We start from the raw sequence: 22,754 nt of genomic DNA, 5'->3' as shown, positions 1-22,754 counted from the left end.
AAGGGGCGATCGTCATTCTCACTATTGAAGACTATGTTCGAAACGGATACATCTTACTAAACGATGCTAAATTTTATTACCGGCTTCCAGGCGACCCTACGAAACACCATACTGAATCGAAACGTCAGAGCTCAAACAATTACTCTTACAAAAAAGCAAGATAACCGTTAATATATATAATATATTGAAAAAAAATCACCCAGTCGCTTTTACATGCTACCCACTTCCTCAGGCATATCTTAAATTTACATTTACCGAAATAATCATTCAAATCAAATTTAATATTCAAAACTCTGGCGGGAAAGCTCACACAAAAAGCTGTTAAAAACGCCTTTTGTATGGACTTTCCCGCCAGGATCATATCGTGTAACCCTGGATGTGTCTTCATTGCGCACGAACATTTCACACGACGATGGAATAGTTTCGTTAATAGACGTGTACGAGTCCCAAAGAAAACCAGAGAGCCCAGATGGTCATGAAATTGTGTCACAAACATGGCATATTTCAAAACGAAATGTATTTTGAGTAAACAATAAATAATTAGACAGGTTAGCGGTACCGCAATGGGCATCAAGATAGTACCCAGCTATGCCAACATTTTTTTTATGGGGAAGCTGGAGTGAAAGATTTGTGAGATTACCCTTTAAAACCAATAGTGTACAAAAGGTTCATAGATGAAATATTTTTTTTATCTGGACACACTGCGAAGCGGACCTGCAGGACTTCACAGTTAATTACCACGCTGTCCACCCACACATCCGTTTCACTCACGCTTACTTTCAAACTGACATTAACTTCTTAAACGGAACCCTTACGTAAATGACTGGAAATTAACTGCAAAGCTTTATCGCAAGCCAAGAGATCGGCAACAATAACTTCATTACAAGAGCAACCACCCACGCCATTATAAGATGAGCAGACCCTATAGCCAGGCCCACTGTTTTAAAGCTTCTGTTCAAACAAAAATGATGTTGATGCGAGTGTTCAAGAGCTTAACAACGTGTTGAAACATCAAAAATATCCACCACGTCCAATTGATTATGCGAACCATAAAGCGAGAATGTTGGACCGCACCGACCTTCTAGAGGACCGTCCCCAGTAGAGTAACGCGCAGTGCACATATCTATGGATCACCTATTGCATTCTCGTCCTAACATAAACAATATTTTAAGACGGCGCTACAATATGCTCGAGCAAAGTGACCGTCTAAAATGCGCTTTTCCACCCCGCCGGGAGTGATCGATAGACGATCATGCAACATTATACAAACGCTAGTTAATTATCGGTTCAACTCATCCCCGTGACACAACGAATACATGCCCTGTAATTCACCGCAGTTTTAAAACTGCAAACAAATTCAGCAAACAAACACATCCAGAAGCACGCAGTCGCAGTACTCAATAAAAAAGTAAAGAGGAACTGACATGGAATTCTTCAAACGTAGTGCACTTGCTAAAGTGTAGAGTGTGCAAATTGCAATACGTAGGACAGAATGACGCAGCGTTTAGACTACGCTTCAACAAACACAGAGCTCATTCTAAATCTAATCCAAGCTTCTTTCTTTCAAACCACCTCCGTCTCCCAGAGCATTCTTTCGATGAATTATCTCTGACATTACTGGAAACTGGATTTAGATCAAATCGGGAGCGCGAACAGCGAGAGTGTTATTTATATACCTATACAATACAACAGAAAAAATAATAATAATTAAGAGTCCAGGAACACTTGCATAAATAAGGGCATGAACCAATCCTACCTTTTCATAATGGTACTGTATTTTCGACTGAAACTGGACCACGTGATTATATTACAACTGCTTTATTGTGGATTTTATCTTCTGTGGAACCCTGCTGTTCCCTTGCACGCGTGTTTCATTAATCACATCTCCCAAACGTAACCCTCCCCCCCCCCCCCCCCCACACACACACACCCTTTAAACTTCCGTCAATTTTGTCTTTTAACAATCAAAAGAAAAGGCCATTTTTTTGCAATTTTTTTTTCTTGACACGCGCGGCGCGACTGGCAGGCAGAGGTCGGCATTTTAGGTCGCCCTCACTCACCCTCACCCCCACAGCCACACTCACCTAAGCCCCTCACTCACCCTCACAGCTACACTCACCTTCAGCCCCTCACTCACCCTCACCCTCACACTCACCTTCAGCCCTTCACTCACCCTCACTGAACCTCACGGCCCTCACGCACTCACCGCCCTCACGGCCCTCACCGCCCTCACGGCCCTCACCCACTCACCGCCCTCACGCCACTCACGGCCCTCACAGCCCTCACGCCACTCACCGCCCTCACCGCCCTCACGCCACTCACCGCCCCTCACCGCCCTTGCGGCACTCACACCCCTCACGCCCCTCACGCACTCATGACCATCACGCCACTCAGGCCAGCTTCAGATGGGGCGATTTCGCCCAGAAGCTTTACGTCGCAACACCAGCAACACGGGCCGCCCGCGATCGCACGCAGCAACCAATTGCTGCAATTTGCCATCGTCATCATAAAATTTTATTTTTCTTGCACTATGTAGACACAATTACGCGTTATAAACGTGTTTTTATGCATTTAAACCTCGTTAAGAATGCTAATGCACCTTTCTGAAACAGTTTATTTCCAAAAAACGATCGAGTTCAAACCAGAACCAAGTCTTTCGGTGTCATAATCACCGGCACGAGGTATCACGTGAAAATTTTGCGTCCCTGATTGGATGCAGCCGCTTCAAACGTATTCGAACTGCTCCGAGTTGCTTGCTTATTTCGAGCCGGACCCGATCTCAGCAATTCGTGTCGATCTAGGGAAAGCTAGAGAACAACCCGCCATTAACACCAAAATTGCTGAGAAAGATGCTCGATCTGAAGGGCGCCTCACGCACTCATTGCCCTCACCGCCCTCACGGCCCTCACCGCCCTCACCGCCCTCACCGCCCTCACGGCCCTCACGGCCCTCACCGCCCTCACGGCCCTCACGGCCCTCACCGCCCTCACAGCCCTCACGGCCCTCACTCACCCTCACACTCATGAATTTTCCTGGTTCAGAAACTCACTCACCCTCACCTCACCTGTGAGGATGAGGGTGAGTGAGGGTGAGTGAGGGCCCTCATGAGTGAGGTTTGCCGAGGTATGCTGGCAGGACGTGCGACCGTCGCGGGGATCCATCGGCTCGCTGGGCGACTAAGTGAAATCGGCAACTAAGACGTCACCCGTTTACTGCCTATTGTAGCCATTGCGCTAGGTGTTCAAGCGCACTTTGTATTTTGCCGCCCCGCACGAGGAGCGGGCCCAAGTCAAGTTTTCTTTTTTTTTTTTTTTGTAGGATCGCGTATCTTGGTAATACAAATTTAAAAAAAAAAAAAAAAAAAAAAAAAACGTTTTGCATTTGTGCTGTTGCGTTGATTTTTTTCCCAACCCTCAACTTCTTTGCCGCAGAGACATGTCCTGACTTGTAAGACATCTCATGGCAAAGCAGAGCCTCTCGGCGAAGTTGTTTATTAAACTTCTACTGTTTGTTTTCTTCTCACCGCGAGTTTTTCACTTCGTTATATACACGTCTTCCGCCCCTTGGCTTCTATGGCCATCATGGCCAATATATATATATATATATATATATATATATATATATATATATATATATATATATATATATATATATATATATATATATATATATTTATATATATATAAACGAATATGTGCAGATGAATGAACCGTACTTAATCCAATGAATCAAAGAATTGAAGTTTTCAGGAACCCGCCGAAAGCCAAAAAACGGCGGAGCCAGGATCCTGAAAACTTCAATTCTTTGATTCATTGGATTAAGTACGGTTCATTCATCTGCACAAATTCCTTTATATCCTTCTCGGAGACCACATACGATGGTGTGAAGTGCCCGTGTTGTGTGTATATATATATATATAGTTCAAGCTTGTTTCCCGCGTAACTAGCTTTCTTGTGCCTAGCCTTCAATATTCCCGTAAACTAATACAAATCTCTTTCGGCACTTCGCCCTTTTTTCTTGCGTGACTTTTTTCGCTATTAAATTAGAATTTTATTTTTATCATCGTACGGCTGCTGTCTCCGCGCACCTAACTTTTGCCTATATATCAACGGAACCATTTGTAAACCTTCACCACTTTTTATACACTAACGATTCTTCCTGTCCAGCGCAGACATTAGCGACCTACCAGGATGTATCCGCACTACTCGCCAACGGTCGCCGTCCTCGGCGACTCGCAAGTGAAGTATCTCCATATTGGGTTCGACCCCTCCTGCCGCCGATTCCCGACCATGTTTGTCTCTGTCAACGGCGGTTACATCCCGGACTTCCACCAAGAAGTCGACCTACTGCCGCCAAGCGTTTGAATCGTCATTATGCACGTCGCCACTAATGACCTAGCTTCTCAGGATCCTCGGCCCATCCGTCAACACTACCTCCACCTGCTGCACCACATCCAAACAAGACCAGGCATCCAACTCGTCGTCTGCAGCCACATCCTGCCCCGGATCATTAACCGCCATCTCCATTTTCCTAACAGGCATTTCACGGATGTCTTCAACCACCGAGCCGGAATCTTCAACCGGCAGCTGACGGACATATGCATGTCCACACCCGGCCTGTCTTTTCACACGCACAACCTGCAGGCGTGCGGGCTCCCCCGGGTCCTGGCTGCGGACGGCCTACATCCCAGCTTCGCGGAGTACACATCATGGGCCAGAACCTCAGGGCGCTGATCTCATGCCTCCTGCAGCGGACCCCGAGACCTCAAGGAGCCTCGGCGCCGGACTTGCACTGGCCAGCGCTCGGGAGGGCTACACGGATGCAGCACACGGAGGCCCGACGCGGCCAGCCATGTCGCACCCAGTCACGCCGCATCCGGCCCCACCGCTACCAGCAGCCGAACTGACTGCCATCCGGTGAACCCTTTTCATGCTCTCCGCCCTCTAACCGAACCTAAACGCTCCAAATCAGCATTTCTTTCGCCTTCGCTGAATAATTGGAGAAAGCATTAGTTATGAAAACCATCTCATGTCATTATCGCGATACTCCCAGAACGAGAGTTATATATATCGTTTAGTGAGTCACAAAGAAAACAAGTACGCGAGGATAGAAATCCTAGAGCCTGTACTCCAGTTACGCAAAATGTGAAAATGTAGCGGGCTATTCCTTACCTTCTTTTCTTAGAAAGTTGCGATGCATCCGCGGTACCCAAGCGCGTCAACCGAACCCAGCTCACGCACTGGACACTGGTACTACCTCCATCGGACGTTCGCGATCGAAAACAATCAATCAGTCGACGAATATTTAGATTCGCGTTCGTGTTCACTGAGTGCCGTGACACCACTTATCATCACTTGGGAATCATTCTTTGCACGTGCTTAACAAAACACGAATGAATCATGCAGTCATCACATCCGGTGAACTACTGCGTCACGACCACGTGATTTCCCATTTTGACTTTAAGTTGAGAATGATAGCTAAGGAGGATGTTGAAAATCTCGTTCATGGTCACGCTATCACCGCCTGGAAATCACAGCGATCGATTCTTTCGAAGGATCTATAGCCAATGAGAGCTTAAGAAACTCAGGGCGTTGATTAGTCTGTATAATCTTGTTTGTGATTTTTTTTTTTTTGCGTCCTTATCAGCTAGTGCCACAGTACTATTCTGTAAGGAACGATAATAAGAATTTCGGGACTCGCCGCTCCCTGTGTTTCTTGAGCTGAGTTTGACAACTTAGGCAGGTAGGTGCCAGAGGTAGGTGCCAGAATAATTTAGAAGGTAGGATCTTGCGTACAATATTCTTCTCTCAAATTGAGTCAACAATGTTAGGCGCCATCTACTCAGAGATTCGCGTGCGTGGAATACACCTCTCACAAAATTACACGCTAGACAAACACCAAATACTCCAATTAACCATGCAGGGCATTTTACAGTCATGCACGAAAAGCACAGTCGGAGTGTTAGGGTCTTGATAAAATCTCGTCGGGCGCGTGGCTTGAGTTTGGGGACCAATTAGCTATTTTTATTCCAATATCTTTTGGTATTTTATAAAAATACCAAAAGGCATTTTTATTCCAAACAAACGTTCCAACCGTTCGTAAGTCAACCTAATCTGCAGTTACATTTTTTTTTTCTTTGAGACCATTTTTATTTCGCTGGGCAGCCGTACGCAATAACTAGTTTGGTTGGTTGATTTGGTGTTTATGGCGCAAAAGCTACTAAGGCCATAGAGCGTCAAAACAAGACTATTGCTGGAAAAGGTTTAGAGAGAAAAAAGAGGCTTTAGTAGCCAGTGATTCGATAAAAGATGGTAATGGGGTACCAAAAGGTAAAAGGGTGATCGGCATGATCTGCAGGTTAAGAAAGCTACAATCGGTGTAGAAGGCCGATACTATCTAAAATTTTAAAACATTAGTGTGTGTCACAAGAGAATCATCACTTAAGAGCAGAGCTGGGTGTAGTGGGACTCGTTCTTGATACAGTTGCGAAAAATACAAAAGACGTTCTTCATGATAAGCAGGACATTCAACTAAAATATCTATAATGCTTAAGGCATTGTCACACTGCCCGTACGTAACTAGAGCTCCATGCGTTCGGAGTTTATTTTTCTTTTTAAATTCTATTTCGGGGTCTTATATTATTTTTTTGGAGGAGCTTTACAACTTTAAGGTTTTTCTTGTCAAATTGGTTAAAACTTGACCTATTTACACAAAAGCACTGAATTTGTCGAGACATTAAACACACTGTATGGTCCTCCCGAATAAAAAAAAAAAAAAACACAAGAACACTGAACTTTAGTAATGACCAACGCTTGTTTTTTGTCTAGTTGTCAAGCATTATAACAATATCTAGAGTTACCTGATAGAAACTACCAAGCATTTCTTCGCAAAGATATCACGGTACGTCTTCCCTTTATTCGAGGAAAACGAGGCAAGCATTCTCAGATATATTTCATATTTAGCAGAGCTTGCGGCACGTGGAACTGGAAAGGAACTCTGTTTGGGAAGTTCAGAAGTCTTCTCTCTACCTCCCGTGGTGTCCACGGTAACCATGTCCACCGTATCCTCCATGACCGCGATGACCTCCGTGTCCTCCATATCCGTGGCCGTAGCCCCCTTTGCCGTGGTGTCCTGCTCCGTGACGGTAGCCTCCGTGGTGGCCGTGATGTCCTCCGTATCCGACAGATCTTCCGTATCTGTGTCCTCCGTGGCCGACCCCAAAGCCGTAGCCTCCATGACCGTATCCTCTGTGATGACCGCCGTAGGTTCTTCCAGCAGACACCAGGGCCAGTGCCAGAAGAAACACCAGAACTGCGACCTGGTAAACGGTAAGGTTTGTTATAAACATTGACATGAATTGTAAAGGTGATCGACCTACCGTTTGCTAAACAGCCTAAATACATTTTTATTACCAATGGTTTAGACCACTTTAAATGTATGCGCATTGAGTTCATGAAACACCATTAAACTGTGAAAAGAGATTGATTAAGCTGGCGTCTGAAGGGGTCAAAAAGTAAATCATTTACTATATAAACTATGCCGTTAAAGGCGAAAAGCTGGGCAGTTGTTCTTTAAACATTAACATAAACACAAGAAAGAGCCTCATTGTTTTTTGTTTTTTTTATTATTCATTTGTCCGTACAACTCGTGCTCTATTTTTTTTTTATATATCCCCTAACGTTTAGTATTTCCTCCCAAAAGAGGAAACCAAAATTTTGAAAATGAATAACTAATCTTAAAGGCGGTAGGTGGCGATTCATTATTGTTTTATCTTACGTCGTCTGAAAGTATTCTTCCTATCTTCCGGTTACTATTCTTTGCGTATTGTGCCGTCCAGTTTCAGCTAACTTTGTGCTTTGTGTATAGTTATATAGCCTTTATAACGGGCATCACGTAAAAACTTGGAGGAATTTAAGAATGATGCATACTTTGTTTAACCCTTTTTTCGAAAGATTCATCCCACATATTTTCTGCGGGGAAATTTTTTTTCTTCGCCTATTTCAATATAGAAGGTATAGAAGGAAATTGTTGTCAATAATGTCCGATCTATTCCAGACCTCAGAACAATACTACTATGGTTTTACCTTTCACTGTTTTAGTAACAAAGTCTTCGACCTTTTAAAAATACCAAATTAAAAAAAAAAAAAAAAAAAAAAAAAAAAACGTAGAGTGAAATTGTTTTGCGCTAACCATGAACTTCATTTTGGAGTGCTGGTCCCTAGTGTGGCTGGAAGTAGGAGGTTCGAATGCCGGCTCGGTACACTTTCCGATCCCCTTCAGCAGCTTATATACTCTACGCGACGTGCTTTAAGGACACGTGTTATGTGTTGTTTTCGCAGGTCTTAACCGCTGTAGCTTGGTGTTTTTAAACGTATTATATTACCTACAGCGTATGTTATGCACTGGCTTATTTGTTTTTCGTTTCATTCTTGCTCGTGTAATGTGTGTGGCAGTAGCAACAGTAGTAGACGTGTCCTGGTAGGAGCAGGAAATATGCGCTACGTGGGAAAAATATGTACTACGTGCTATACATGTTTTTTTTTTATTATTATTATTGAAACATATAAAAGAAATTATGGACCCGAAAGAGCTCAGTTACCTTTAATACAGCAAGAACGAAAAGTTCAAAGATTTGTTTAGAACAAATCTTTGAACGTTTCGCATATTCGCGTCTCCAGCTCGACGCTCGCCCTCCCGCGGCGGAAACGGGAAGCGCTCTAGTGAGGGTCCCCCGATCCTCCTGCTCAGCGGCCACGGCGAAACTGCTCGCGATGATGGCTCGCCAAATGTCATTTCCGAAAGCAAACAACACTCTTCACTGTCTCAACGTAGTGCTGCAGCCGGTATGGGATTGTACCTTACTGGAAAGTTTTAGTATTGCGCGTAGAAGCAAACGCAAGCGGCGTGCGTTTGTGTTAGAGTTGCGTGCCCCACGTTGTGCGTGCGCCTCATCGCCATGCGCCATCCAATACCGCAATTTCGGGCTCCATGCACGCGCAGTGTGGAACGAAGCAAAGCTAAGGCAAACACACAGCGCTTGCGTTCGCTCGTATACGCAATACTAAAACTCACTACTGTTTCACCGGCTTCCAAGGCCAACGAAACACGCGCTGCGGTGAAGAGAGGTGCATGCAGGTAGGCGTTCCTTCGAACTGGAAAGGCTGAGATTGGCAAAACGACGGAGCGTAAAAATAAAAGTAACTAAATGTTACAAAAAAATAAAAATAATAAAAAACGCTTTTTTTTTGTTTTGTTTTTTTTTACTTTTGGGCATTTGGTTCGAAGGATATTGGCGGCGATTTTGGGCGCTTTGCCGATTGTTAAAAGTCACGAGTTTGATAGCAAAATATCCTTCACCCACAATTAATGTAATTTTACATAGATTTCTCACATTAGCTATAGCGTTTTCATTTATTTCAGACTATTTGGATTTTATTACATAGAAATCAAAAATGCTGCAACTGGCGCGGTGATGATAATAAGCACACTTTTGATTGTCATATGTGTTCGCCCGTTTGAAATTACATCATAAGCAACAAATTTTATTAGAGCTTGAAAAATTACGTAATTAAATATCTGAATTTAAATATTATTACTACTACTATAAACCGCGGCAATGTATGCCCCCAAGTAACGCCAAGATCAAGTAAATACGCCATTTAACCATAATAGTTTTTTTCAGAAAGGTATAATTTAGTTTTCTTTTTAGCATATGAAACACTCTGATATCGTTATCAAGACAGACAAACAGTCAAACACTGGATGTAATAAAAAGTCTTATGCGTCGCGCGTTGCTATAAAAACACACACACACACACACACTTCAGCTGTCTGACTCGGATTCCCCCTTTGGGTTGTTGCAGTGAAAAGAATGTTTATTAATTATACATTTTGTGGACATATTGTAAAAATTGGAATTATTCTTTTATTCTTGGGCGCGGAATAATGTTAAACCAATTAATCATATAAATACCTAAAACCCATTAAAAAGCCCGGAGTTCATTATTTCCCATGACAATTATTTGAGGGAGAAAAGGCAGCGAGAACGCAAAAATGTCAGCACTGATTTTTTCAACAACTACAACTAAGAATACCAGCCTGGATCGAACATGGATGTCACAAAATAAAGTTTCCGCGAACAACTTTTCTAACAAAGTAATTACGATGTGAGACACATCTTGCGTTATGAAAGAATCCAAAATTAAGACCTATACTGAGACATTAAATCCAAAATTCAGTTTAGTTTCGGTTTTGCTCAAGAATTAAAACCCGCATCCTTGCGTAAATATGACGCTAAACACCGTTTCTCTTTTCAGAATAAAGAGGTGACCTGCGCTCATAAAACCCTAGCTTCTTCGTATTACCAGAAATTATTTGTCTCGCTCAGTGAAGCCAGCACACCAGACAGGCTCAACAGCAGCATGCATCTCCGACCCTCACTATAACCGCCATTTTGGAAAACGAGTGGCGACACCTATAGTTAGTTGGAGCCGCGAAGAGTAATCGATATCTATTGGATCATACTTTCGCATATCTCCGAGATTCTAGGAGGGTCGGCCCTTTCGCTCTGTTTTGGCTATTCTATTTGAAAACTGTACGCACTTATTTCAGCCGAACACCTGCACAAAGCCTGAAAAATTTCCAGGAGAATTATCTAGGGAAGAAAAAAAACAATATTAATAAGTGCCTGAAAAATCAGACTAGATAGTCAAATTCTTGACTTTAGGCCAATCGCAATAAAGATCCGGATTATTCTCGAGAATCACAATCGCGTTAAACTCATTGCGCGGATCTGAGTTTAGAAGCAATATTTTTAATAAATATATCTTTTCCCAAGAAAAACTCGGAGTGTTTAACAAATTTGACCTTGACCCCAATTAGTTAGCAGATCAATCGCAAGACGTCCCGTGGTTCAAGATACGTAATAATGTATGGTTGCTTCAGTTAAAATTTGAAATTTTGTGGATTAGCTTTTTTGATTTTCACTATGACGATTATGTTGACTCTTGTGTCTGCCTTTATGAATCAACTTGGCTCAAACACTTTCCGTTTACAATATATTTACATATTCTATTCGCTAGTGCGCATTCCGTTTCAACCGTTTCCTAGATCATAATAATAATATCTTTATTGCCACGAAGAAATATACACCATTACAAACAGGTCCGCAAAAGCACGTGAGTGCTTGTAGGCGTGACCTGGCAAGCAGCAGAGAAACTACTAACATCAAATAATGCGAAGCACAAAATAAGCAGAAAAACGAAATACTCTTGACCCGTACAACAATTTAAAAATCGTAGTTACAACACCAATTTCTAAGCTCTTTTTTATCACTTTCAACGACTGTCGATGTAAAAGTTCATTAGGCAACAAATTAAAGTAATGAAGAACGTAAAAACACCGAACCCGCTTTCCGTAATTTGTGTATACTCTAGGAAGGGCGAACCGCTCTATTTTTCTCAAAACCTTTAGTTTTTTTACAGGTTTCTTAAACGTATTATTAAAATAATTCTTAACTAGTATTTTATAGATATATAATCTTTCGGTTGACAAAAGCTGTAGCGAACGCATTTTTGACTCTGTTCTTAAGTCATCCAATTTGGTTCCATATGGCAAATTTCTACAAATGTTATGCAAAATATTATCTAATTTAAACTTTTTCAAAAGTTCGAACAAGAACCATAAAGTGTGACACCATACCGAAGCACCGACTCTTCCAGAGCTTGAAAAACCCTCATTCTCAAAGTCAGGTTGTTTACAACTCGCAAACGATATCGCGAACGAACATACATTTGCACATAAATTAAGGACTCAAAAAGAAAACGGTTTTGGTCGAATTTTAAGCAAATCTTGGCCACAACGAAGAGTTTCTTAAACGTCTCAAACATATTTATTTCTAATCAAGAAGTGGGCAGTCTACTGATAATTGGTGATTCATATTTGTGACTAAGATTAATACTTTTGACTGTACTTCATTAATCATTGACGCGTGTGCTTAAACACAAACGTCAACAAAGTGCACCTGGCGCTAAAAACTATACTCTCATGCAGATCACTCACTAAAATAGAGGTCAAGCGACATTTTTGCACATACGTCATTTGTGCGCAGTGAGTTATAACACATTACAGCAGCTACTGTCACGAAAGAGGATGTATCTGCTGATTGCATTTCTGTAATTTCCGGGGATTAGTTCCAAGCCGTTTCGTGTGCTAATTTTGTGAAAACTTGCAAACTAAGGTGTGACCCTTACCTCCTTCTTTACTTCTTTATTATGGCTCGTTCAAGTGGTACAGGGAAATGTGCCCCCGCCTTTACATAATCTTGATGAGCAGAACAGGTAGTAAAAAACCTTAACTTTGTTTTGACAAATAAAACTAAATTTTTAAAGAATTCATATATACGCTTGATGGTGACTGCGTCACAAGTTTTGATGCACTAAGAACAGCGCATCTATGATGAACCATCGGCAATACTGATAAGAACCCACCATCTTTGGAGCCAAAAGCTCCACTCCAAACCCGTAACTATTCCTGAATCATTCCGTTTTAATAAAAAGAAGTCCACGTTCAAGCGCTAAATTTTAATAACAAACGCGATAACCAACAAAAAAGCGATTACATGCTTAACAGGAAATGTATCTCATACGTTGTAAATAGCTAGGAAGGTGCTTACCGCAACTTTCTTTAGTGATTATTGTTGTCGTTCACGTCGGCCTCGTCTCTGTAAAAAAAAATGCGTCAGAAGTATGTGTCTGCGTAAATAATATCTATTTCTCAGGCTACGATATGCAGAGAACGTGGAGAAAGGGGCTTGTGGAAAGGGGAAATAAAAAAAAAGTATTTCGCCAGTCGATTACGACGTATCTATACTATATAAGCTCCCGGAGATTATCAGAAAGCGTAGCAAGAAATTTTCTCCTTCAGACTTCGAACTTCCCCAACTTCGCTGCAGTTCGGAACTTGTCGCACAATGAGATTCACAGTAAGGATTTCACTATTATTGTATTTCTCCTTCGGCGTAGCCTCTTGAGATATTGTTAAGACAGTGTGGTATTTTTGTCGTTAAATTTTACTATATATATATATCTTTTTTTTGCATAAAGCTCCCATGAGGGCCCTATATGACAGAAAAGCATTGCGCAATCTAACGTTTTTGTACAATCTAGTAAATTAAATCTTACAAAATAGTATGTTTTAGTGACGCGAATATTTATGTACCATCACGTTCCACTAGAGAGTACTCTCGATTTTCCCTTCATACCATGCTTTTCCCTTCCCCTTCAACACTCATAGAACCGCTTTTAATCGCCTGAATAATGAGATAGTACAGCGAGTAAATTATTCTCAGAAAACAAGTGGAAATGCTCGCTGACACTTCGTGAGCTCAGTGTACGTTTGGTTCCGGGACTTTTTTTTTTTTCTTGTTTGCATTTCTCTAGTTTCTTTTAATTGCGATAGCGTTTAGGAGCTCGTGTCTCAGAAAATCTGGCGTCGGTGGGACCCAGAAATCCCATAATGCAACACGCGCAGCCACGTGTGGTGTCACACGTGGCTGTGACGTCATCGCCTCATCGACCCCCTAAATAAGACGGTATAAATTTCTCCTAAATCTCGAGGAAAATTCCTCCGCGAGCTGAGCGAAACGTTTTCCCTCCAAATTTAGGGAAAACTTTTCAGCCAACTTTAGCAAAATATTTATCCGACAAATTTAGCGGACTCTTTTCCGCTAAATTTAGCGGTCTAATAGGGTGATGACGTCACAACCCGTGTGACGTCACGCGTCGCCTGAACGTGACGCGCCCGACTAGGCCACGCACACACGCTTGCACAGCTTGGAAACAAGCGCGTGTTTCTATGATAAGGCTTTTCGAGCGGCAACGCAACAGCAACTCACGTAACTCTTGCGTGTCTTTGTTTTCCCCAATTTGGCGCTAGCTGCTTTTTTTTTTATTTTTTACCAACAACGTTTTTCGACATTGGGACAAAAGACGTAGGCGTTCTTTTTTTTTTTTTTTTATAAAGTCGGGAGACAAGAAAAATGTGTGCAGGTGTGCAGAATTAGTGTAACAATTAATGACTCGGCGCCTATACTTTGTTTCAGCTTAGAGGCCGACGACCAGTTCGCGCCTTCCATTTTTTCTCGCTTCCTCCTCTCCCCCATCTACTCTGTCCACCGTTGCCTGTTTCCTCCTCCCCCATGGTGACGAGGGTTTTCTGCCTTGCAGAATCTCGAGTCTGGTCGTAGGCATTTAATTCCACACGCAGCCGACGCCACGAGCTAAGGGGACAAATCGAGTCAAACGCGCGAGTCCCTGGAGTTCTTTTTTGTTTATTTTTAGTTTAGCGATGATACAGCATGACGAACACCATGACGGTGCACTTTTGACACTGTCTGACTGGTCCCACCAGCTCGTCGGCTGCGTCTGGACTTGAGGCAAAGTGAGGTATAGAAACACAAAAAAAATAAGTATACTTTTTAGAGGTCTGTTACTCGAAATGAGTAATGTAAGTACGTTGCCCGTTACTTGTTTTAAAAGGTAACGTGTAAGTTACTACGTTACCGAAAAAAGTAATGCGTTACCCGCATCGCGTTTCCGCCAGTGCTGGTTATAGGTGTATTTTATTAATATGTTATGAAAAAGAAACTCTATAAAATCAATTAAAAGGACGCTAACCAGTATGGCCAATCCATATAAAGCAGATATTATCTGAGGATAAGTCATACGGGCGTGTACTCAAAGTATCGACATTATACAATCAGCAAAGTTTCGCACTTCGCCGCATATTCTTCCTAACCAAATGCTCCATTAAAAAACAAATAATAATGGATTGCGTTCTTTTAATTATGAAAGTTTCAAGACTATATATTTTTTTCTATTTATACATGGCATTGTTTCGCATAGTTTGAGCCTTTCCGATTCAAGGGAACGCCAACCAGCATGCACGTCTCTTCATTGCGGCACGTTTTGTTGTCGTTAGAAAACCGGGGAAGCAAAAGGGTTCAGCGTCTTATATGCGCTGCACAGCAATACATTGGGACAGTGAATAGTGCTGTTTGGATTCAGGAATGGCGGTTCGCTAACGCTGACCACGAGCAGTTCTGCCGTGCCTGCAGAGCAGGGGCAGAGCCGTATATTTAGAGAGTTCGACCATTCATTGGGAAGTGTAGGAGACAAATGAGGAGGCGCCATAGGCCGAAAGCGGACTGGGCGTCTTCCAGAGCGTCTTCACAAATTCAAATGTTGCCAACCAGGAGCCGGAAATGATACCCTGGCAGTGCTCGCGAGAAACAAACTTTATAAGTGCGTGGGAGTAACGTTTGGTGGCTGAAAATATGGTGCACGTGATGTTTCAATTACGGTCATCCAAAATCATGGTGGAAGAGTGCGGCTAGCAGAACGATCGACAGAATGCGTACGCCTGGCGCCGAGGGCCGGGAATCTGCGTACGAGCGGTCACACTCTCTCCGAGCAAAAGAGAGTTGAGCGGCACATTCGTTCCTTACTTCCTTCTGCGTGATCATGATCGAAACATCACGTACACCCTATTTTCAACCATGAAGGGTTACTACATTTAGCTCTTGCGCCCTTACTAAAACGATTAAAACCGTTTCTCGCTACCACCACTAGGGGATTCTTTTCGGTTTCTGGTTAGCCAAGAGAGCATGTCAAGCTCTCTTTCTGCGTCTGGTGCACGCCCTGGCTCTGCCCGCGCCTTCATCTGACTAAACTCTCTCTATACACGGCTCTGAGCCGGGGAAGCGGGGGTAACATTGCAGGAGCACTTTCTGGTTCCGCTGCGAGAGAGCGAGCAACGAGCAGGGGATGCGAATACGTGTAAACAGGGCGCTTTGAAGCCAGTCTTTTACAAAGCCTGCGAGAAAAACTGGAGACAAAACGCCGATCTCGGGACAAGTATAAATCTGTCGATCTCGACACTTCCAAGTATAACTTCCAAGTATAGTAGAAAGTATAACTTTCCACTTTTACACGGAATAATTTAAAGAATCGGGTTACACGCTTGGGGCCCTAAACTCGTCAAACACATAGTTGGAGCAGAAAGTTCGCGGAGCGTGCCGATTGGACGTCGGCGAAAAAAGCGCAAAGTCATCGCCGTGATAGGCCAATCGTTGCGCTCCTTCAACTTTGGCCCCAACTTTGTGTTTGACGAATTTAGAGGTCCTGGCTTGCGCCCAAAAGAAGTCTGAAAGATAAGCATAAAATTATAGGATATGTGTATGTAAAAAAAAAGAGCTTTGATGTTTTTCAGGTTTCTCTAGTATGTCCGTTTATTTTTTTTTGCTACGTAAATTATTACGAATGAGCTATTACATTAATCTTAATAAGAGACTTTTAAAGCGATCCTGCTAACCATCGTTATCCAGACACACTGCGCTATTGCGCTGCATTTTATACTTTAACGTAAATTTATTCGCAATTATATCTGCATGAGTATCTTGACAAATACCTGCTTTTGAAAAGTGTTCGTGAAAACAGATCGCTTAATATACAGGGTGTTTTTTTTTAAGCTTAACATATTCGTGAAAAACGCCGTGAAAGCTACACTTATATGGTTTGTGCAGGTGAGTTCTACGGCCAAGAGGGGCATAAAATAGGCAACTAATGGTAACGATCAGTCGGCTAACTAAGTAAAGAAATAATCCAATTTTAATTAGCGCAAATAGACACATGGTTTACAATATAAACTCGCTGAGCGTCATCGAAACCTTTAAATCATAAATTTTTAGAAATACTTCGAGCGCCAGGAAAGCGTAGTAGTAAGTTAGCAATTTGGGCCAGTTGGTTCATGATCACCTAAAAATGCGCAAAATAAACACAAGAACGAGGAAGTAGACAGAAAATAGCGCACTCGGAAATGGTTTTTATTAGTGGAAACTAATCATATATATAGCTGTGAACTGTCTGTCTACTTTCTCGTCATTGTGTGTGTTTTGTTGTGCTTCTTTAGGTAAGCGTAGTATTGCGATAAAAGTCCCACTCATGCAACACGTACAAAGCCGGGGCTATGATAAAATACAGAAAAATCGTGCTGGCGCGTTATAACACAGGTATTTTGCTCCTGCTGCATGTTGTCAATTTATCGCACTACAGAGATTTTCACGCGATTAAGTCCATTCTAAAAATACTAATTTTCATAACGACTCTCAGCATGTCTCTAATTGGAATTATGTGTCTATTTTCACTAATTAAAATGTTATTAAATATTTTACTTAATTATTCGGCTCATCGTTACAGATAGACCTGTATACGATGCTCCCGTAGCTGTAAAACTCACCTGCACAAACCGGTCAAGTGTAGCTTTCAAGGCTTTTTTTAAACAAATGCGTTAAGCTTAAAAAAAAAAAAACACCCTGTATAGAACATCAATGTCCTATGAACGTAGAATAACTGGGCCTATTTATTTTAATCCCGCTTGCTCTATAATTCATTTTCCCGTCAACAGGTGGGAGTTGTGGTTCTCCTTGTGGTACTGGTCGTTGTATCTGCTGGAGGATACAAGGGTCATTATGGCGGACACAGCGGTCATCACAGAGGAGGCCACTTGAGCGGAGGCTACGGTCATGGAGGCCACAGATACGGAAGGGAAGTCGGCTACGGAGGACACCCCAGCGGCTATGGCGGTTACGGCTATGGGGGAGGGCACGGCAAACGAGGCTACGGCCATGGTGGAGAGCACACTTACGGAAGACCGGTTGGCCACGGAGGTCACCATGAAGGCTACGGCGGTCACGGCAGGTACGGTCACGAAAGCGGCCATGGAAAGGGCTGCGGCCAAGGAGGACACGGATACGGAAGACCAGTGGGTTACGGCCATCATGGAGGCTACGGCGGCGGGCACGGTTACCATGGTTGACGCGGAACTATAAAAGAGTAACTGAACGTTCCGGCGCACGCACCAGGACGACAATTGAATGACAAAAACTATGTTGAATCTATTGGAGAGCTTTGAGCTTGTGAATTAAACAAATGTTAAAGGAATGTTGATTCTACGTTGTATTTTAACCCTTTTTGCTGAAGCGCCCTCAATCTTCAATAATGAAGCGCCCTGGCAAGAAGCAAGTCAGTATCGATCAGGCCGTGCGGAGGCATTGTTTACCTAATATATCGCGTTTATGGACTGAACCTCTGTTAAGTCAATCTTTCAGCAACAATCGGCACGGAATGAAACCCGAACGCCGGAACGCGTGGCCATCGAGACAGGCTGCTCCACCTGGTGGGCCCCTGAGAACTAATGAAAATGTGCCCGGGGTTTGAGAGTGCGGGTCCTGCTAAAATGCGCTCGACCTTCGCGCGGCGCGTCTGGGACTTCCGCGTTTCGCCGGTGGCGCGCTGTGAGCGCCGGAAAGTTACCTACGTCATTGTTCAGAGTCGAGAAATTGTTCTACACAGCTAGAGGAAGAACTTCAGACAACATAATAAAACCGGAGATACGGACACAAAGAGGTACATAAAGCTGGTGTTTTGTACGTTCTTTTTGTTTCCGTGTCTCCAGTTTTATAATACTGTCTAATATTCATCAGCTCACCTGCGACACCCATCTTCTTTCGCTACTTCAGTAGGGCTGTGCGGCAGCACTGTAGCTCATCATGCTCTACAAGTGCGTTTTTTGATACCGGCACACGCGATTGGCTCTAGCGGGATTATATTTGAAAGAGTAATATCGGGGTCAGTTAAATTATTATTTCAGTGATCTGGCAAATGACAATGGCGCAACTTCCTCCAAATATTTTTCACGTCGAATTTTCGGCTCCCAATGGTCCAAGGAAACAAACTATAAAGTCCGTCTGCTATAGAAATGAAAACGTTCTCGTGCGTAAAAAGGACAGAAATCAGGTGCATGTGATTAGGTCTCTGGAGGATTTGCAGAAACTTGCGTAATGTCATTTTGCTGTTGTTTTTATTGTTCACTTTCAGGACTGCTCGTCAGAATGGATGGTACGGCACATTTGGCGTCGATAAATAAAAATGATGCACTGAATTCGACGTCAGACATCGATTACCTATGTTCAATACTTTTTAAACCACACCGCATGTCGGGGAGGGGGCGTGGCACTTTTGCTAAGGGAGAGCATGTCCTGCGAGATGCTTACTGATTATTACTGTGTTCACCAAGATTACGAGATGCTGTCTGTATTGATAGGCCCATAGTGTTCTCGCAGTTTGTTATCATCCGCCGGCTGGTAATATTTCGCCTTTTTTTTTTTTGCTTACCTAAAATTGGTTCTTGAGTTTGCAAATGAAAATAAACACAATAGATTCCTGGGGGGCGACTTCAATATAAACATGCCACTTCAATCCTCGGATAAAAAACATATGAATATGCTAATTAAAGCAAACGGATGTATGAATACGATATCCTTGGCTACGAGGATCACTATTGAATCTTCCACAATACTTGATTTGTTTATTACGAGATTTGCAGCATCACAGACTAAATAGTAATAACTGACATAAGTGACCACTGCTGTACATTTTTGTGTGTAAAGATAAACACAAATAAAAGACAGATAAAACTGACGGTAGTAAAGTTTTAGAATATAACGCCAGATAGCCTGCACGACTTTCGACAAAACTTTCTTCAATTGACTGGAGCGACGAATCGATTTGAAAACCTCCATGTAAGCTGTTTTCCATGTAAATCAAAAAGTCCTTCTAGTAAAATCCGTAAACCATGGATTACGAAGAAATTCCTTTAAAAAAAAAAAACGCATAAAAATGCGCTATATCAAACATTTGTGAAAACAAAGGAGATAGAAAAACTTTCAATTTTCAAACGTTATCGCAACCAGTTAAACAGAGAACTTCGAAACGCTTGAGAAACATAATTTGTTTATTTCTTTTCGACGTGTGATAATAGAACTGATATTATATGAAAAAAGCTAAAAGTAGAAATGATAAAATGCGATGGTAAGGAAGTGAGAGGAAAAGCATTAGCGAATGTATTCAATGATTATTTTGTGAGTTTAGCTAAAGACACCCCAGACTCAGATACTAGTTTAAATATGGGTGGTTTCATCTCAACTCAGGCACGGATTTGGGGTCGAATTTTTATTTTGACGAAAAAAAAAATGTTTTTGGGAAAACCTTCGTGACAGGGAGTGCAAACCGCAAGTTCGGGCGGTTTTTTGTTCTTGAGGTATGGACATTTTAAGCAGCCGAGGCACAAACTGTCGGAGGTGTCATGTTCCGCTTCTTTCTACTTTTTGCCTTTTTTTGGTAGTGCAATGTAACGTTTTTCGGACACTCTCAGAATAGGGGTTATTTATGTTCAATAATTTTATTGTGATTATTTATCTTCACTTTTGTTTTAAATATTGTCAAAATCTGTCCCTTTGACAATATGTTTTTAAGTTTGACCAGCTCTTCCGCGTGACGTTTTCGAGATATCGCAACATGTTTAATTTTTTCAGAAAGCTAAGAGTATACTATTTTTATTAATGACAAATTTAATGTTGTGTGTAAAAGGGAAAGGGCAGTGTATTCTCGTAAAGCAAGAACTATTTCAAAAATTTTTGCAAATTGGAGATCGACTTTCTAAAAAAAAAAAACACCTTTTATTTGACTCATTTTTTTCTCTAGCTAGCTATTTCAGTGCTTTATCAGGCATTAAAATAGAAACTGTAATATGTTCTTTGTATGGCAGCTGTAAAAGCTTGAAGTTTGATTTTGCTTGAATGTTTTGTCAGTAAATCAACATACACGCAAAACTACACTAATTTAAAATTGGCGACTCTTATTCTTTTATCGATACCTGTGAACAAACTTATTGTCTAATAATTAATTTTAACGCGATTATTTACATTAAATATATTTTAAAAAATTTGTCAATATGACGTAGTTCGCCTATACAGGTCACAGCTCTTCGGTGTGACCTATATAGGAGGTGTCTAACATATTTAGTATTTTCAAAAAGCTTAGAGTATACTCCTTCTTATGATAACAAATCTGATGTTGTGCGTAAAAGAGAAAGGGCAGTACTTTCTCGTAAAGCAAGGACTATTTAAAAAAGATTTGCGAATTGGAGGTAGATTTTTTTTAAAGAACCTAGCTTTTATTTGGCTAATTGGTTTTCTCTAGCAACCTACTGCTGTGTTTTATAAAGTAAAACAAACAAAATGTAATATTTTGTTTGTTTAGCGGCTATAAAAGCTTATATTTTGGTTTTTGTTCATTTGTCGCCCAGTAATACAAGTGACTCACAAAATACACTCATCCATAATTAACGCCTCTGAAATATTTAGTAGCTACCTGTAAATTCCTTTAATAAAAGAAGATGCAAACGGCGAATTATGCTTATAAAGCGTCAAGGTCAAAATATCTTTAATGTTTTTTTTGTTTTTTTTAATTGTGAAAACGCCTCTCTGGAAAAATATTTGACGAAGTTTAGCAAGCTGTGCTGTGTGACCTAATCAATATATTTTTATGATGTTTACATTACCGTGAAGCTCCAATTAAGCTTTCTGTTAAGTATGATTTGAATCCTTTGCGCTAAACATATAACGCGGAACATTTGCCTGAAAAACGAATATTTAGAAAAACTTGGAAGTTTGAAGTCGACTTCCTAAAAAAGCCCACCTTTTATTTCTTTCGTTTTTTATTCACAGTTAGGGAATATAGTAGTCTGTCAGTAACTACCAACAGAAAGTGTAATATATTTTTTGTATGGCCGCTATTACTCGAATCTCGTTCTATGAGAGTTTTGAACGGAACTTCGCATAGACGCTCAGCTGAGCAAAAGTTTGACTTATGTAAGGTTTTCTATTTAATGTTAGTACTTACCTCAATATTTGAGCGTAAAACCCAATGAAACAACAATATTTATCCTAACCATATTTATCTACTTGGCACTGGGGTGATTTACAAGGTGTGTGAGCTTCGCCCTATGTATTGACGGAGAAGATAGGTAAAATTTAGACTTCCGGACAAACTTCAGTCAAGAAGAAAAAGTCTAAGAAACCCGGCATGAATCACTGACACTACAAATGAAACCTAAGCACATGACTAACATATTTGAAGCCTTACACGCTACGAAATGACCGTTATTTTACGAAAGAGTCCGTATGTGCACAAAATAAACCGTACTTCCTAAGCGTCAGATACTAAATCGTACATATGTATATGTACTGCATATCTGTTGGGCATAAGAAAATATGACTGTTACATATCAAGTTTGGTATTTCAAACTCAAAGCTAAAAGCAAAAGGCCCCAGCGGAATTCTCTAACGATCTGCATTTCCCGTATTGGGAGGAAGCAAGCGCTGGGGTGCCTGCAATTGTGGATACACACTTCTAAGTAACTTTTTTTTAAGTGCACTACCCCGAATTTCATTAATGTTTATGGTTCGATAACGAGGTAACTGCTAACGATAGATAGAAAACATTATATAGGCCGAAATTCTGCTCAGCAGAGCGCCTGTGCGAATTGATTGATTGATTGATTGATTTAGTGTTTATGGCGCAAAAGCTACTAAGGCCATAGAGCGCCAAAAACAAGACTATTGCTAGAAAAGGTTTAGAGAGAAAAAAAAGGTTTTAGTAGCCAGTGATTTGATAAAAGATGGTAATGGGGTACCAAAAGGTAAAAGGGTGATGGGCATGCATGATCTGTAGGTTAAGAAAGCTACAATCGGTGTAGAAGGCCGATACTATCTAAACATTTGAAAACATTAGTGTGAGTCACAAGAGAATCGTCACAATTAGGAGCGGAGCTGGGAGAAGTGGGACTTGTTCTTG

The 22,754-nt window shown here is 41.6% G+C and overlaps 1 protein-coding gene across 1 annotated transcript; it reads right to left on the bottom strand.

The window, feature by feature from the left end:
• Nucleotides 1-6,946: 6,946 nt before the first annotated feature.
• Nucleotides 6,947-8,219, bottom strand: LOC121836364 (holotricin-3-like). The gene is made up of 2 exons (XM_042291262.1): nucleotides 8,191-8,219; nucleotides 6,947-7,318 (listed from the first exon to the last, which is right to left on the bottom strand). The coding sequence occupies exons 1-2, from the start codon at nucleotides 8,200-8,202 to the stop codon at nucleotides 7,025-7,027; spliced, it is 306 nt and encodes a 101-aa protein (XP_042147196.1). The 5' UTR covers nucleotides 8,203-8,219; the 3' UTR covers nucleotides 6,947-7,024.
• Nucleotides 8,220-22,754: the final 14,535 nt, after the last annotated feature.

The sequence above is a fragment of the Ixodes scapularis genome, unplaced genomic scaffold (assembly GCF_016920785.2).
Source record: "Ixodes scapularis isolate PalLabHiFi unplaced genomic scaffold, ASM1692078v2 PGA_scaffold2__306_contigs__length_199485367, whole genome shotgun sequence".
NCBI classification, from domain to species: Eukaryota; Metazoa; Arthropoda; class Arachnida; order Ixodida; family Ixodidae; genus Ixodes; species Ixodes scapularis.
This window is presented reverse-complemented; position numbering and strand designations above follow the sequence as displayed.